The sequence below is a fragment of the Microcebus murinus genome, chromosome X, assembly GCF_040939455.1.
Source record: "Microcebus murinus isolate Inina chromosome X, M.murinus_Inina_mat1.0, whole genome shotgun sequence".
NCBI lineage: Eukaryota > Metazoa > Chordata > Mammalia > Primates > Cheirogaleidae > Microcebus > Microcebus murinus.
In genome coordinates, this window is record NC_134136.1 from 105670072 (window position 1) to 105687355 (window position 17284).

Sequence of the window (17284 nt, forward strand, 5' to 3'; positions counted from 1 at the left end):
AAAGGTCATCTTTTAATTATTAAGATTGTAAAAAAATAAAATGGATGAGTTTAGCCATCTGCAGAAGCCATCCATTTACATAAGTAATGTGTAACATCAGGAAACCATTTCTGACTGGGTTGCTCATGGAGAACTGGGCATACCCAATTACAGTCAAGTACATCAGGAGGTCCTTGGTCTTCTTTCTGTATATACTGTCTTCCTACGAGGACACTGTCTATCCCATCCTCAGGATTCCACCTTCTCTAAGACCAAGACCCCTGCCCCCAACTCACGACAACTCAATCCAGACTTCTCTTTTAAACTCCAGACATTCTCCTGGATGTCTCCATCAGCCATGAGCTCTACAAACTGGAACTTGCTAAGCACCAAGCCACATGAGGTTGATATATTGATCAGGCATCCTCTTTGAAATTTCAGTGCCAGGAAAGGAATTAGCTTCCTCAAGTAGCATTACACAAGACAATATACCAGCTACACATCTTTTTAACTGATACCTTAATCTTAGTTTAAGATGAAAGCTACACCTGCACTCCTGGTATAAGATAAAGGAGAAATGTCTTCTGATGTATTCATGACCTACTTCAAATCACAATCCATGATTAGCCTCCAGCAACAACTGGTCTTTGCATCTAACTACTTAAAAGGAAAGATTCAACAATAATTGGGATAGAAGCTAAAGTTGCTGTCTGGTAAACATCTTCCAAAGTTCAACCGGTTAAGAAGTAAGAACTCCAGATAGCAAGTTAATTGTGTCAAGTTATTGGTGGAAATTTTTCTTGTGGTTTGACTGAAAAGCCAGGTTATTCAGTGGGATATTCCACAAAAAGGGTACAAAGAATTTTCTATGGTCATGGGAGATGATTTTAAAACCTATCTTTGGATTTTCCAGACCTAATCATTCTAGTTTCTAAGTCTACAGGGCAATTGTTTCACTACAAGAGCACATCAAAAGTTACTTTTGTGAGAAAAATCCAGGGTTTGTATGTATGCACGTGTTATAGTTACTTCTCATGTCCCCAGAAAGACAATGGCTAGGCTCCCCAACAGCTACAGTAGTAGAAAGCCAACTATGCTATCTCCTTGACTAGTTTTCAAAGTATAGTACACACTTGAATTTCTTTACCAAAGTGTGTTCCATGTAACATTACAATTGGGCTTGAAGTAAGTAAGTGTGAGCAACATTGGGTTAAACAAAGCTAATCAGGTTTCTTTACTTCTAAACTCCTCAAAGTAAATGCCAGTGTAATTATGACTTACCAATACAAGCACTTCCAAAGTTTATGTTTCCTCAGAATCATTTTTCTTAGAGTATCTCAGATGTATTCTGCAGAACACATTTCTGGCAACTGTGACCTTTATCCTTGGAGAACTGTCATGATATCTTTGGTCTTTAATGTTAAGCTTTCCACAATTATCAAAGGCCACTAGAAACAGCCACACAAGATTTCCCTTGGTCTTTGTTACAAAAATGTTGATAAGGACACTAGCCAATGAGTGCATCAAGTATAACACTGGTTAAGAGTTCAGGACCACCTGAGTTTGAATACAGGTGTCATTTCTTGCTAGCTGTATGAAGCATACTTCATTTTATGTGCTACCATCTTCTGGAAATAATATCTCCTTTGTAGGCCTCTTTTAACCACTTTGGTACCAGTGTCAACTATAGTCAATAGCCACAGATGAACGTGCATAGTGACTTTAGCCGACAGCCATGATATGACTTTTCTAATTTTTCATTTATCAAAATAAAATTGTGAACATTTAAAAATAATGTAATGAAAACATATATGTATATGTTACCTATTCTGATTTACATTACAAGTAAAGCTGCCTGTAAAGTAAACAAGTTTTCAGTGCTTTCAAGCTTTCCTCATCACACAAGAGCAAAATGGACTCGTCGTCAATGCACAGCACAAACTATCATGAGTACTATGAGTGCCGGCTGTGGGCAAGGTTTTGCGGTCGGTGAGCGCTGTACCAAAGTGGTTAAGGATTAAACAGGATTTTACATGTACTCAAGAACAGTTCCTGAACATAGCGAGCACTCAAAGGACAATTATTTGCTTTTGTTGTTACTATTATGTAGAGCCAGAAAAACTATAATGTTTCTTTAGGATGTTGCATGCTTCTTTCATTAAACATTAAGAGAGAGTTTCCTCTTGTCTCCCTGGCTACAGGAAAGCTCAGACCAAATTTGAAGCTCAATCATATCAACTATGCTAATACCTATGATGTTCACTGAACTACTATTTATACTGCAGGACTCTTACTATTATGGCCTCCTTTGTTTTGAAATCCCTTTTGAAGAGTGAATACATCAAATTAACATAAAAAATTTCTACTTGCATGTCCTCAGGCAAATAGAACTCAGTATGCCTGATACGTAGTTCTTTCTCTTCAGGCACTGACCTTTTGTAAATCAGTAGCTTTTCCTGTGTGCACTATGTGTTTTTTTTGTTGGTTTTTAAATGATCATTTTGCAGTTACCAAATTTAAAAATTCCTTATCTTCCTCCTCCCCTGGTCTCATTCATTCAGTGACCTTCCAATTTCTCCATCCCTTCTTTACTTACTGAAGAACCTGGTCATCTATTAATGGACTGTTCCAGTATACTTTTACCAATCTCCATGGCTTTAGTTCCCTGCCTACAATTACCTTTCTCAATCTTCCTTCCTCAAAAAAAGCTTTCACTGTTCAAACTGCTTATAGGATAAAATCCAAACTCCTTTGTGTGACGCATAAATTCTTTTAAATAGTAGTCTCTACCTACCGTTCTCTTATTCTCCTCATTCCATGCCACACATTATTCACTGCTCCATCAATCTGGAAAGTTCATTCTTTCCCCCTCTATTAGCCTGGAAAACGCCTATTCAGTCTTTAACCTTAGACTTCTTTCATGAAGGTCTCTCTACTCCCTTAGATAGAATTAATCATTCACCTCTGTGCCCCTAGAGCACTTGTAACACCAGGTTATAATTAGTTGTTTATATTTTAATGCCTTTTATTAAATTTTTTGAGCTCCATGAGGGTAAGAACCAAGGCTTATTCATCTTTGTGATCCCTGCAATTTTAAAATCACATTAAGCATTCAGTAACCATCTGCAAAATTGAATGGAATTACATCCTCAGGCCTGGAAAGTAACTAAAGAAAGTTATGACCATAATCAATTCTACTGTAGCAGGATGGTCTGGTAATGAAGGCCAAAAGGAGGATGAGGGTCTTCATGGGACTCTAAAAAGGGAAATTGGATTATAGGAACGTCAGCTCTTAACCAGCCTGTTTTAGGGAGATGGCAGCTGTACCTGTAAGCTGTGACTATTCTAATCACCAGAGGTGTACTTCCATTTTTCTGAAGGTGTACTTCCATTTTTCTTCCATTTCTCTGTACTTCCATTTTCTGCTTCCAGTATGAAGCAGTCCTCATCATCTTCCAGCTTCCTATGCCAAGATTCTAAGCTCACCAGAAAACAATTTGATTTTTATTCGGATTTCTAAGACACTGGATTCTAAGACACAGGACCTTGGAATGGAGTGTATAACTCCAGTCTCAAAAATATATATTCCTAATTATAGTAGATATACTATCTGTATTTAAATCCCATGCTGTCTCCCCAAAAAGCTTTAAGGTGACCTTAATACATTTACTACAACAAGGTAGTAGTTAAAAAGAGAGATAACCAGGATAAAGTTGTGAAATAAACTGTCATTCTGGATTATCCATTCACTTCCATGAATTGGATAGCATGAATCAGTCCCCCCAGACTTTGTTTAACTCTGGATAAACTGAAGCAAATTTCATTACATTGGCTCTGCTAGTTAGAAACTGAGCCTCTGAATCATGGTTACTCCACCCCTATCATATGTACCTGTCCTCCTTGCCTGAGTCGAGCTGAGATGGTTGACCCAATTCTATACAGCTTCTCAAAATGTGACATGTATGCCCTTCAGCTCTTCTTTGTCCTTCCCATAAAAGGTCTTGACTGTCTGATTATGTGCTCAAACCAGCTCCTTTTATCTAAAGAAGGCTCTGCGGCCCATTGTTTTAGGGCCTGTGTTGCCAAGTGACATGAATATCTAGTTTTGTTAAATTTCTCATATACCACTCTTTCCTCCATCCAACTTAAAAAAATGTGGGAACAGCTGTGGGAATCAGTCTGTACTAATTTCCAATGATGTCTACTGGACATTTTAACATTCACTCCATTATCCCCTCCCTCTCAGCTTCTTCACTCTAAATTCCTCACCTACCACATTGTCTTTGGAGGTGGTCCTTCTCCCATTCGGGGCCACTACTTCCTCTTGTACCCCAGTTCCCCTAACCCCTCTCTCTCCTGCCTCCTCTGGGAAAATGCTCCCATCATTCCCAAGCTCTCTTCCCCTATCCTTCTGGCACATTCCTCCAGCATGTGAAAAGTAATTAGGGATTTTTAAGTAAAAAGAGAAGACCACAGTGAATACTGCACAATGCTGCATGAAGTCATCCCAACAATCACAAATATATTTATAAAGATTTGCATGTGTAGGGAATATATTTGAAAGGACACACAAGAAATCAATAAAAGTAGTAACACCACAGCCAAGGGATACAGGTGAAAAAAGACTAATTTTTTTCTATAGGCCTTTTTGCACCCTTTGGGTCATTTATAATACGCATATATTTTCTATTGAAAAAGAAAAGTCATTAAATAAACATTTTGATGTCAAATTTTCCAGAGTTCTACCAAACCCAGTGTTATCCTTCTGCTACATGCTCCCTGGGTAGATAAATTCACTCTCACTGTTTCAACCACCACTTAGCTGGTGACCCACAGACCTGATACTTGCACGCCTCTCCTGCAAGCTTCAAAGTTCTATTTCTCACAGACTGTTAGATATCTACAAATGAGAATGTCACTAGGACCTCAACTCCACCTCTCCCATACCCTATTAATCATTTTCCAGCTACTCAGCCCTTGTAGGAAGGACCTCCCTAAATACTACTGAGTTAAAGGACAGACCTGCTGCTACTCCACCTGAGTTATCAGTCCCAGCTGCAAACAACTATCATCTCAATGTGCAGTCCTCAGACCTAGGAATCATTCCTTCCCTCCCCAGACTCATGAAACCACCAAATCAAACAGCTTACCCCTCTTCAGAAATATCACTCAAATCCAGCCTGTCTGTTCCACTTCTATTACCTTACTTAAAGCCCTAACCATCACTTTCCTCAGCTCCCATGCAACTCCCCAACTTGATATCCTTGTGCAAGTAGTGTTCTTTTCAAGTCACCTTGCATGTAGCTGCCTAAGTTATGTTTACAAATTTCAACATAATGGCATCACTCCTGGCTTACACCCTTGAGGGGTTCTCTGTACTAGGGGAGGAGGCAGAAATTCCTCAGCATGGCAACATGCCCTTCTCAACCTGGCCTTGTAGATCTGGCCAGCCTCATCTCCTCCCATTGTTTGCCTTGTTAAAAAAAGTAATACAACTGCAGTTTCCCCAAATATACTCTGCTATTCCTCACCCTGACACCTTTGTTTATATTCCTCCCTTGGCTGGGAATGCTCACCCCTAATGCATTTAGCTTCCCTTCTTGGCTATCTTCTCACCATCAATTGAGACTCACACAAAGACCTAATGGAAAACATTGAATACAGATGTTCTGAGGCTATAAAAATTGGTAACTCCTAGACCAAGCCCAAAGTCATCAGGTCATTTACAAGGTAAAGCAACAGAATCATGACTTCCAATGAGTTTAATTCAGTGGTAAGAGTAAGTGATCTACAACTTCTTTGGATATAAACATTAGTAATCTGGCATAATCATTGGAAGAATTTAAAGGAACAAAGAAAAACTCAAATCCAGGCTTCTTAAGGTCTGATTGTCCAACAAGACATATGAAAGGTGCTGAATAGGTAGATACTAAGAATCCACAGAGTTGTTATATAACATCTACTAACAACTTAAATTAACTTTAAACTTTATGGTGAATCAGGTTAGTATTTACCTGCCTTTTCGACTTGGGGACAATGTAATCAATTTGCTGTGCAGGTAGTAGAATGACAATAAGTCTTTGTCTCTCATAAAGGCTACCTTTTCATTGCTAGGATCATACCCTTGAATTTCAGAGCAAGCTTTGGTTCATTCAGATAGTGTAGAGAAAAATACATCTTTGTATTTGAACACTACAGATTTAAGTCAGGAGATTACAGACTTTAATCTATGCAGGAAAAAAGCAAACTTTGAGTTTGCAATGCTAAGGGGCAAATTCTCAACATCTAACTGGTCTTTACCAAATAAAGATGAATCCAAATTATCTGTAGTAACAAGGGAGAGATATTATGCAGAAATGAAACATTAAAGATTGGATAGCTCACTAATTTCATTAGTCATCTAAACTTATGAGAGATACTATCAGAAAATCTCAGTCAGATTTAGCTTTTGCTCAAACCTTTACCCTTATCCTTCTGGCATGAACCAAGAATCAGAGAATGCCAATGGGAGAGACATATAGTGCCTGGGATTTGGAAAATGAATTCCTAACATTCTAAATTTATGATAAAGCGATGCTTGGTGCTAATCAAGGCAGTTTGAAAAAGGGAAGTATTTTGAAAAGTGAGCAGAAAAAAAAAAAGCCCTTGAAAGGCCTTTTCTCTATAAAATTAGGTTTTTAAAATAATTTTAGTAAAAAGTACATACATGTGTGGTACAATTAAAATAAATTCAGCTTCATTTCATTTATTCAACAAATATTTATTGAATGTTATGAGTAACAATTGGGAAAAATGGAATTCTAAGACAGAGATAGATAAGACACCCCTGAGACATTTTTAAGATAGCCATCCTCTATTTTCCTAGGGGATTGTAGGGAGGTATCGTGAAAAATAATTAACAGAATTTAATAACATATCTAGTCAGGAATGGGGGTCTCTAAGCTTCTCTCCTTTGCCGTTATTTGGAAATAAGTCATAGCTACAGATTAAAGGAACACAAAATACACATAGCTGTAATAAATACACATCCAAAGGACTTGAGACAATCTCGATTTTAAATATCCTTTCCCATTTTCTCTAAAAGTACGCTAGTATTTGTTAGGTTACAAAGCCCAACTTTGATTTGGCAGGCACAGAGAGAGGGCATCTAATGACTTCCTGGGTTTTCTCAGGGGAAGGACAGGAAATGGCAAGTTAAAGGATCCTTAACCACTTCCGTAAGGTGCTGACTGGCTTGTGAAACCTTGCCTACAGCCGGCACTCACAGTCTGCACGACAGTTTGTGCTGTGCATTGACGACGAGTCCGTTTTGCTCTTGTGTGGTGAGGAAAGCTTGAAAGCACTGAAAGCTTGTTTTGCTTTACAGGCAGCTTTACTTGTAATGTAAATCAGAATAGGTAACATATACATATATGTTTTCATTACGTTATTTTTGAATGTTTACAATTTTATTTTGATAAATGAAAAATTAGAAAAGTCATATCACGGCTGTCGGCTAAAGTAGACACTCAGTTCATCTGTGGCTATCAACTATAGTTGACGCTCGGACTAAAGTGGTTAAGCAACTTTGAATTCAAGGGTCCTGAAGGCAAAGCTATGGCTCTGAAGCTCCTTGTGCAGAACTGCAAAGAAGACAGGAGAGGATAGAGCAAAGAAAACCACACAGGCTGTTTTCAGGATGGGAGCTCTGTAGAGACATTTCTTTAGGATTTGGCAAGAGGTCAAAATGTGACAAAGTGGAAGGAGAAAGAAGAAAGCTCATCCTGACCTTTTCTTGAAGGTCAAGATAACTCACAAAAAGACTTGCATCAACACCAGAGTCCTCATTTTAGAGCTCCTGAAAGCTCTAGTGTAATGTTTTTCTTTCTTTCAGAGAACAAACCATTCCATTATTGAAGAATGGTCTTGGATATCTTTCGTATAGGAGGAGGTGATTACCTGATTCCTGTTTTTCGTCCTTTAAAAATGTTGGGAGTCTGATCACTGTCCCATTACTCCTTATCTTTGCAAATATGGGACAAGTTGCTAGGATTGTTTGCTTTAAAATTCATCTTCTCCCCTCTCTCAGACTCCTGAAGCCCAGAGAGCTTGTGTTTGGGGAACTTTCTGGCTAGAAGGTTTGTCCTATTATTTGTTCTCTGAAGTTGGACTCTATAAATTCCCAGAGCTTGTATTTGGCAAGCATTCACTGTCTGATATAAATGTGTATGTCACTTACAGAATCTCTGTTTGTCAGAGGATCGTGATAGTTTAGAGCTCAAGGAAAAGACTGAAGTTCCTTCCAAGAAGTTAAGGCTTTTGCCCAAACAGAACTGAGATCATACTAGCTACATTAAGGAAACAATAGACAAAAAAACAAAAGAAAATAACCCAAAAACTTCCTAATGAAACAAAACAGAAACAGAACTGCAAATGAAGCAATACAGATCTAAAGACTTGTAACAGAGAGAAGGGCCTAGAGGCGGGAGAAACAGCAAAAAAATTTCTTTCTCTTTAAAACTTCCCCCATTCTTTTTGAGAATTGCATCCCTGTCTCAGGCTAGTGGTTGGGAGGAAAAGAGGGAAAGCCTTTTGTTCTTATCCCAGATGGGTGCCAGTCCAGCCCCCCAAGGTGGGCAGCTAGCAGAGTTCACAGGCTTTGTCTTTGGCGGGGATGGGATGATTAGAATAATTAACCACGATAGCCTAGAACTGAGGGGTCCTCCCTTTAAAAGCTCTGTATTTCTGTCTATGTTCAGGAAATTTGGATTTTGAGACAAGAAGGTCTGCCATTTTTCCTCCTTTGCAGGCAAAGTAATAAAGATTATCTTTCCTCCTCCCCAAAACACGTGCTCTCATTCTTCTGATGCTGTCTCAAGGACAAGTGCTGAGTTTTCGCTAACAGACTTTATGACATTAACTCTGAAATGGCATCTATTTTTATTTTCTGAAACTTTCTTTAATTTTGTCCTGAGTTGATTTTCATACTTATTTTATATAACATCTTCTATCTACCCTTTGTCCTCCAAGTCTTACAACAGCTTTTCACAGTGAGCAATATGATTCTGGCCTAAAGTTGGTAGAAGGCAAATATTCCCATAAGATGGAAGGTCTTACACCTTCTCTCTCAGCCTCCAATCTGAAAACAAGCTTGGCCTCTGCACAACCTGACGCGGTTTGGCATGGTCTCTGCCTCAGCACTGGAGTGAGCTTTTCAAACACAAATCTGGTCATATCTCCCCTACTTGATCTTTGCAATGGCTTTCCATACATGATGGAAAGAGATCATCCTGTCTTATCACTGTACTACAAGCAGATGAACTGGTTTATACAGGGACACCTAGTCCTTACAGGTATTCTCTCAAGTTAAGGCACATTCCAAGGAATATGCCAAGATTCTATGTAAATGACATTCACATAGAATGACTCTTCTTTATTCTCTGGTCCAAGGTACAGTTGGCTATTACTGTCTGGATGTTGGCTATTAATTGTTGGATTATTAATTGTTGGCTATTAATAGTTGGCTATTAATATCTGGATTTGAATTTAGTTCTTCCATTGGCTGACTGAGATCTGGGGCAAGTTATTCGAACCTCTCTGAGCCTATATCTCTCATTCACAGAAAGGAGACAAGCTCTTCTTGATAGAGCATTTAGGAAGATTAAATGACCTAAAATATATTAAAGTGTACTAAAAGTGATAGAATGATATATAAATGGTAGTTATCAATACTCTGTACCAACATTCTTTGATCTAGTTGCCATGATATGGAGGGAGAGTATGCAAACAACAAAAAAGGTAGAGCTCTTGACCAGTGGGCTAAAAATATATATTACACAATGGTTAACAATCATATACTACAAAAATATATTTATTCCACAGTAACATCAAATTCTATTTACAGTGTCAACTGCAACTTTTTCTTCCAATTTGACTTTGACCTCTACAATAATTAAGGATTTAATATAAATGGATAATACTGATTATTCTCAATAATGTAGAGGAAAATATTTTATCTACCATGGTCTTCATTGCCAAAGGATCTTAAAAATAAGGCCAAAAATAAATTTATCATTAAAACAAAAAAAAGTTCAATATTATCTCCTGGATGGTACTCTTGTGATATTATTGCTGTATTCTCAGGTTTTCACAAAACATTTCCTGAGTACTCATTAAACACTTACACTGTGCTAAGTACTACAGGGGACATGAAGATGATTATGACATGGTCCTTGCCCCAAAGGCACTTACTATCTCATTAGAGGGAGGCACTGGTAATAACTGATAAAAAGGCAAACTGTCAAGGAGTTCTCTGAGAAAGGTCCAAAATGTTCTGTGAATATAGGCAAAAGATAGATTTCTTCCAACTGCAGGGATCTAGCAGGGTTCTGTGGGGAAAGTTATTTTGAGCAATGTCACAGAGGATGGGTAGGACTCCTTTGTCAGATATGGCAGTGCAGGTGTGGGGGTTAGCAGCTAGGCTGAGAAGCAAGCTTGAGCTTGACCCAGAAAGTAGAGGAGAGCAGGATATATTCAGAAATACTAGCTACAACAGCATGGCTAGAACACAGGGAGTACAAAAGGAGATGAAGTTGAAAAAGCGGGTCAAGAGAAAATTGTGGAAGGTTTTAAATATCCAGCTGAGAAGCTAGATTTTTTTCTACATGCAGAAATCCAATGAAGGGCAAATGCCATGATGGGACTTGGTTCTAGAAAGATGCACAACCTAGAGTTAGTATGACGGATTTATTGGAGGGGTAGGAAAGAGACTAAAGGGGAGCCAACCAGATAAGGAGCTACTGGCTAAGGTGAGAGGTGTTAAGAGCTAGAAGGCAGGCAGTGGCAGCAGGAAGCAATGGATGAATGGCAGTTTGCCTTTTCATCTTGAGATGACATACTCCCTGAGGGCACTGATCTCAGACACACTCTGTTGCCTAGATTAAGAGGTCTTGGTGCCTTGGGCTAAACCAAAGAGATGAAAGTACTCAAGTCCTGCAAATTTGAGCAACTCTAAAGACTTGCCTGGTGGCATGTGTCTGAAGAAGGAACACTACGAGTTACAAGAGATCATGTGCAAAGGCTTTTTAAACCAAGGGATCTGTGATATAAATGTAATACAAAAGTAAAAGTCCAATGATTTGCATTACCCTGACACCACACAATACCCCAGATTTTTACATCTTTGTCCTCTCTGCAGTCATTGTGAGATTTCTTTAGTCTTTTTCCTCTTTTACAGTTTCTATTATTTTTACATGAACATCTTTTGCAGGTGATGGCTCACAATTGGAACTGTCTCACTAATCCGCTATGATGGTGAGCATAAGTGATGATCTCTGCACTTGATGATGAGAAATAAGATGAAATAATTTGTTCCCAAATATGACCAAGCCAGTGAACCTATTATCTTAAATGTTAGTGATAGATAATATGGCCAGACACATGTAAAAATTACATAATCATAAAGTTAAATAACCTGTTTTTTTTCTTAAATTCTATTCTCAAATATAAAATCAAAGCCTTGGAGACACATGCAACAAATCAAACACCACCATCAGCATTAATTCCTTTACACCTAAAATATGAGTTCTTAATCATACTATTGCATTCATTTTCTTCTTTCCGATAACAAAAAAGAGAATGTGCAAATGGAGCTAAACAAATTATTTTAGAAAACAATTAGACATAGAATGACTCTAAGTGAAGATTCCTGGCACTCTTCTATGTGTGCAAGTGTATGCACTCTGCATACCAATTACAAACTAGAAAGAAAACTCACCTGTTTTCTTCCTCAAGATCTGCTAGGATTCTCTCTAGCTCCCCTCTTTCCTCACTCTCTAAGGAAATCAAGATCTGGGCAGGACTACGAGGCTGGCTCAGGGGGGAGTCCTGGTTCAAACTTTGGCAGTAATGCTGGATTAACAAATGTTCATCATCTCTGGAAAATAAAATCAAAGGTTTTGGTTTTTTCCCCCCCTTATTTTGCTTTGGGAGGAAGGGACTCAGGTGTGTATTTGAAAATAGAAACATTTTATTTATTTGCTCTTAACAATTAATTAGACCGTTTTTCCTGCTTCTAAAGACATTTTGCTACTGTTGAGGTTGTGGTCTACCATCCTACCGGTGACAATTCAAAGTGTTTCTTGCTCAAATTTTCGAATGAAATTGATTGGCCTATTTACATGGATAAATGAAAGGCAGAACTACAGAAATGCTGGGACTCTATGTCAACAGTTAGCTAATAATTAATAAATATTAAAAGACATAATAATGGTTTTATCATGCTTTGGCTACCAAGCCTGTTGAGATAATGTGTTCACTCAGCCATGCTACTGTTGATGCTGACTAGGAAAAAAGCTGCAGCCCTTAAAATAATAAATATTTTCTTAAGTACAAGGCAATGCAAGCAAAAAGTGTGGCTTCAGTAAGCCAGTTCTAACTTATAAAAGTCATGGAGGCAAGATGATAACAATAATTAAACTGTAGGTAAATGATAGTTTTGTTCAATTATTTTTTAGATAGAAAAACAAAAATCGAGAAAAAAGCCATTAAGGTGACTGACCAAACACTCATTTCTTAGAGGTGTTTTTATAACATTTCAGTTTTTAGTTATCTTTATTTTTTTATTGCTACGTAATGGTTTTAAGGATTAATCTGAAGGGGAAAGGAGGCAAAAAGGCTTCTATTTTGGGAGGCAGCTGCAATCTTTCCCGGAAACTAGGAATTCTCTAATACACAGGAGAAACTTTTCTAAATGTATTGCTCCAAGCTCCTAAAAGCTCTATTTACTTCCAAGTTATAATAAGAATTTTATTTTGTTCTTAATAAGAGGCTAACGCTCTTTGTTTCTGTTTAGATATCATTAAGATGATACTTTAATATTTCTCCTTATGTATACCTACCTAATTTTAAGTTGGAAAAAATCAAATATTTAGAAAAAAGTCCTCCTGGTTTATATTATTATTTTGGTCCATCAAGCCAGATGGTTGAGATGTGAAAAGCTGACTAAAAATAATTATTGGGTGTTAAAAACAAATATTTAAGTCAACCAATCCACCAAACCACTTCCCCAAACCTGTCCCCTAAAATATCATGATTTTTACCATCCATCACTGAGTCAAAATGGTTTTTTTTTTTTTTTTTGAGACAGAGTCTCGCTTTGTTGTCCAGGCTAGAGTGAGTGCCATGGCGTCAGCCTAGCTCACAGCAACCTCAAACTCCTGGGCTCGAGTGATCCTTCTGCCTCAGCCTCCCGAGTAGCTGGGACTACAGGCATGCGCCACCATGTCCGGCTAATTTTTTATATATATATCAGTTGGCCAATTAATTTCTTTCTATTTATAGTAGAGACGGGGTCTCGCTCTTGCTCAGGCTGGTTTTGAACTCCTGACCTTGAGCAATCCGCCCGCCTCGGCCTCCCAAGAGCTAGGATTACGGGCGTGAGCCACAGCGCCCGGCCCAAAATGGGTTTTATGTCCTGAACGAGCTAAAGCTAAATTTCATTTGAAAATGAAACAAAAGCAGTTTTACCACCTATCTAATACATTATCCCTCTTCCCAAATTCTGAAGTTTTATTCCTAGAACTTCTCATGTTTAATTATAACAAATAGTTGTAATTATACTTTTCTTATTGTTCTCTTAGGCAGGTGATGAATGACAACCACTGTTATATAGATACAACTTGAATTAATTTGAACGTGCTAGAACTTCTAATATCAAAATCAGTGAGCCAAAGAAGCAAATCATTCAAACCATCTACATGTGGTTGATTCTTTGGTCACGCATTTTCTTGTCAAAGCATTTTATATATTAATACCCCCATTAATAGTTTTTCTTATAGCTAAGGAAGAGAATGCGTCACAGTTATGTTTGGGAAAAGGTTGTGGGGTTTGTTTGTTTGAAGTAACTAAGTCTTATACAAATGACTGATTATTGACCTTGATCACCTTCATGTACCAGATGAGATTTATTCTCATGTCTTCAGTAACTAGTTATATATAAATATATATTAAGTGCCGCTTTGATACTATTTCTCTCAGCCTAAGCCTCATAAAAGCCCTTTTCTCATCTGAGCATAACTTTGGGTTGCCACACCAACTACATATGATAAATTTACCATTCTTCCTTTTGCCTAGATGCTCCATGACAAGATGGGTAAGATATCCGTAACTCGGCAAACTAAATTCATCATTGTACTTTGACTAGATTTCTTCTTTCTCTACTAACTTATTCAGTTGGCAGATACTTGGTTCACAGCAATGTTCCTCTGTGTCCCTACTCTATAATGAAGCCTGTCTCCCTGCCATAGCTTTGTTCTCTGCCACTTTAAACACCACTCTATCTCCCTCCTTAAAGTTTGACAGGGATGGCTTATCATCCAACTAACAAACTACACCCTGAATTTGTACTCCCTCCTCTGGAAACCCTTCACAAGATTGCCTTACTTTATTTATCTCATTAAGATGCTAAATCATAAAAATCTACTACTTTGGATTTCTGAAGGAAAAATCCCAACTAACCTACCATGTGGAAATAGCAATGCTATATCAAGATCATATTTCCACTCCCCATGAGTGGAGAAAATACTACTTAGCCATCAATTTAAAATTAATACCCTAACCCTTGAAATATCTGGCAGATTTGGTCAAACAATAGGCATTTAATATAAGTCTTTGGGACTCTGCAAATTGTAATAATATGGTGGGAAATAAGTTTAAATAAGAATAAGACCAACTATTTTTGCTACTCTGGAATACCAATAATGGCAAAATTTTGATGAGCTCATTCCATGCCAGGCTGTTAAGAGTTAAAGACAAAAAGTAAATGAATGGCTCCTTGAAAGATCAAATGAATAAGATGCTGATTCCTATATCCTGTGCTATCCTACCTCTAAATCCCTCAAAGCAATTTCATTGTCAGGAACATTTTGTAAAAAGAGATGGGATACTTACATGCTCTCATTAGGAGAGATGCTATCATTTAGATAAGATCCATTGCTGTTTTCCATTTCTGCTAGCCTGATAAAAAACGTAAAAGCTCATTAAAACTTATGTGACTTCTTAGAATCTATTCAAGACCTAATCGAACATTCCTGAAAACTAAAGGATAAATCACGGCAAGAAGAGAAAGGAATACTTCAATTAAAGGATGTGTGTGTTGGCTTAAAACTATTTGAGGCAGTGTGTGGTAGACCACAACTAGTCAGTAGCTTTACATTTATGATATAAATTCTAAAGGAAGTTGTATTTAGTTGTTTTTTTCCCCCACAGATCAATCTTGCTTTCACTGAGAACAGGTCTTTGTTTTCAAAAGAAAAGCTTCCCTGACGACAAATGCATTCCCTACCTTACACTCACTACTCCTTGTGTTTTAAGACAGTTAATGCTTTCCACTGATTGCAGACTCATGCTAATGTTTTCCATGACTGCTAAGCATGTCCAGCAGTTTGACTATTGATAAAGGATGGATGTACAGTAAGCTCCCTAAACATTTTGCCACCAATTTTTACCTTTAAAAATCTCCTTCACCTCAGACAATAATATTTTTTACAACTTTAAAAGAAGTTAACCAAACTCTTGCAGATTTATTTCACAAGCATAAGATATTTTATAATTAGTAATTCAGTTTTCAGGTATAAAAATTATCTCAAACATAAAGAAAGTGGGACAGAAAGGTGCAAAGATTGGGAAAATTAATTATTTTCTTCTTTACAGTATATCAAAATAAACACAAATGAAAAGCTGGTGCTTTCATAGTCTCCACATAACACAGTATCATTTCTTCATATATTAAGATCTAGTCTAGCAGTTTTCTAAGGAGGTTAAACAAAAAAACATAACAAGGCTACCGGAAATGTTTAAAGGCCAGGGTTAGGGAAGATTGTTCTGGACTAATGCTCTTGTTGGTGTCCAAAAACAACATGCAGTGGAACGGCATGCACGTTAGAGGGCAAGTTGATTAGTAGAAATCAGACAAGATCGGGCAAAAAGAAAAGATTTGTTTTAAATTATTATAGGTTAGCTTTCCTTGGTTAGTTATTTCAATCAATATTTGCCTGGCATTCAACTAGTCTCATACCTGCTAGCATAATGCTCAATGCGTGAATGAGTATCATCGTGTGAAAGCTGAGGGGACGAGGCAGGCCTATAAGGCAGAAAATGTGATTAGTTACAGATACCATCCATTAATGGAGAAATAAACCCACCACACAGTTATGCTATATACATGGCCTAAAATGCTTTTATTCTAATTCTATGGACAATGTACACATTTAGTTGTTTCTATATCTTAAATATCATCAAGTATTTAAAATCCAGGTTTGAGAGATGATTTCTCATACTTTTGCTTTTATCCAAAGCCATGAAGAGAGACCAAAAACTTCTCTGGACAGTTTTGGTTATAGAAAAGACTGGAGACAATTTTTAGGTAGCATTTTATCCTCCTACCTTATAATTTCTCATATCCTATAGCCCTGAAATTGTGTTAGCAATATGTGGTTTAATATTTTAAACAGTTTATGTTTAACCTTGTGCCATTTATTAACTGCCTTTTTATTGAATGGAAACTCTACATTTGCCTAGTATATTTACATTCAATTATTTTAGTTTCAAAGGGGGCTACTCCAGTCCAACATGTCTTAAAATTCCATGTATCAAAATGTCTTGATTTATGCACTTTTGTAATAAGGGAATATATATACTAATTTAGCAGCAGAACTGCACTACTACTTTAGAGAACAAAATAGAATGACCCAAGATTATATTGTGATTTTTTAAAATACTTATTAGAGATATCATGTGCTCAAACACAGATGGGAAAACAAGAGGTGTGAATAATCTATATGCTTTTTGTATATAAAAACCTACCTTTTCTTAGCTCTATTGGCTAGAATTTTAGTAGGGTTAACAATTTTTCACCCTTTCATATTTGATCTATTAATTATCCTTGAAGTTTTTATAGTATTTTTTGGATTAACCTTAGGAAAAAAAACCTCATGTGTTCTGAAAACCAGTTTGAGCTTGTGCTTTTTGTTTTAATTGGAATAGGACAAAAAGTCTCTTCCATTTCTCTGCTGACACAGAAAGCCCTTAGGTAAAGGCACGAATCCAAAAATCAACAGTAATGTATTCAGTGAGGGCTCTAGTTTAGCTCAATGTCCAAGCAGCTTTGAAGGACTTGGTCTGAATACTAAGGAGAATATGTTTGTTTCTTCTTACATTAAAAAAAAAAAAAGAAAGAAAAGATAAAATGTAGTTACCTACAGTAGCTAGACTTACATAGGAAATGTGCTAGAAATTCATATTTCTTAATGAAGATACAATATCATAA

At 37.2% G+C, this 17284-nt stretch overlaps 1 protein-coding gene across 19 annotated transcripts in view; it reads right to left on the reverse strand.

Annotated features, from left to right (window-relative positions):
* Positions 1–17284, reverse strand: part of DMD (dystrophin) — a 2109452-nt gene that overhangs the window by 39549 nt on the left and 2052619 nt on the right. For 15 of the 19 annotated variants that reach the window (XM_012756891.3, XM_012756894.3, XM_012756895.3 and 12 more), the window contains 3 exons: positions 16034–16099; positions 14908–14973; positions 11735–11893 (listed from right to left, as the gene is read on the reverse strand). The exons of the other annotated variants lie outside the window; for them this stretch is intronic. In XM_012756891.3, coding sequence (XP_012612345.1) covers positions 11735–11893; positions 14908–14973; positions 16034–16099 — 291 coding nt within the window. The remainder of the gene's footprint in view (positions 1–11734; positions 11894–14907; positions 14974–16033; positions 16100–17284) is intronic. 19 annotated transcript variants of the gene reach the window in all.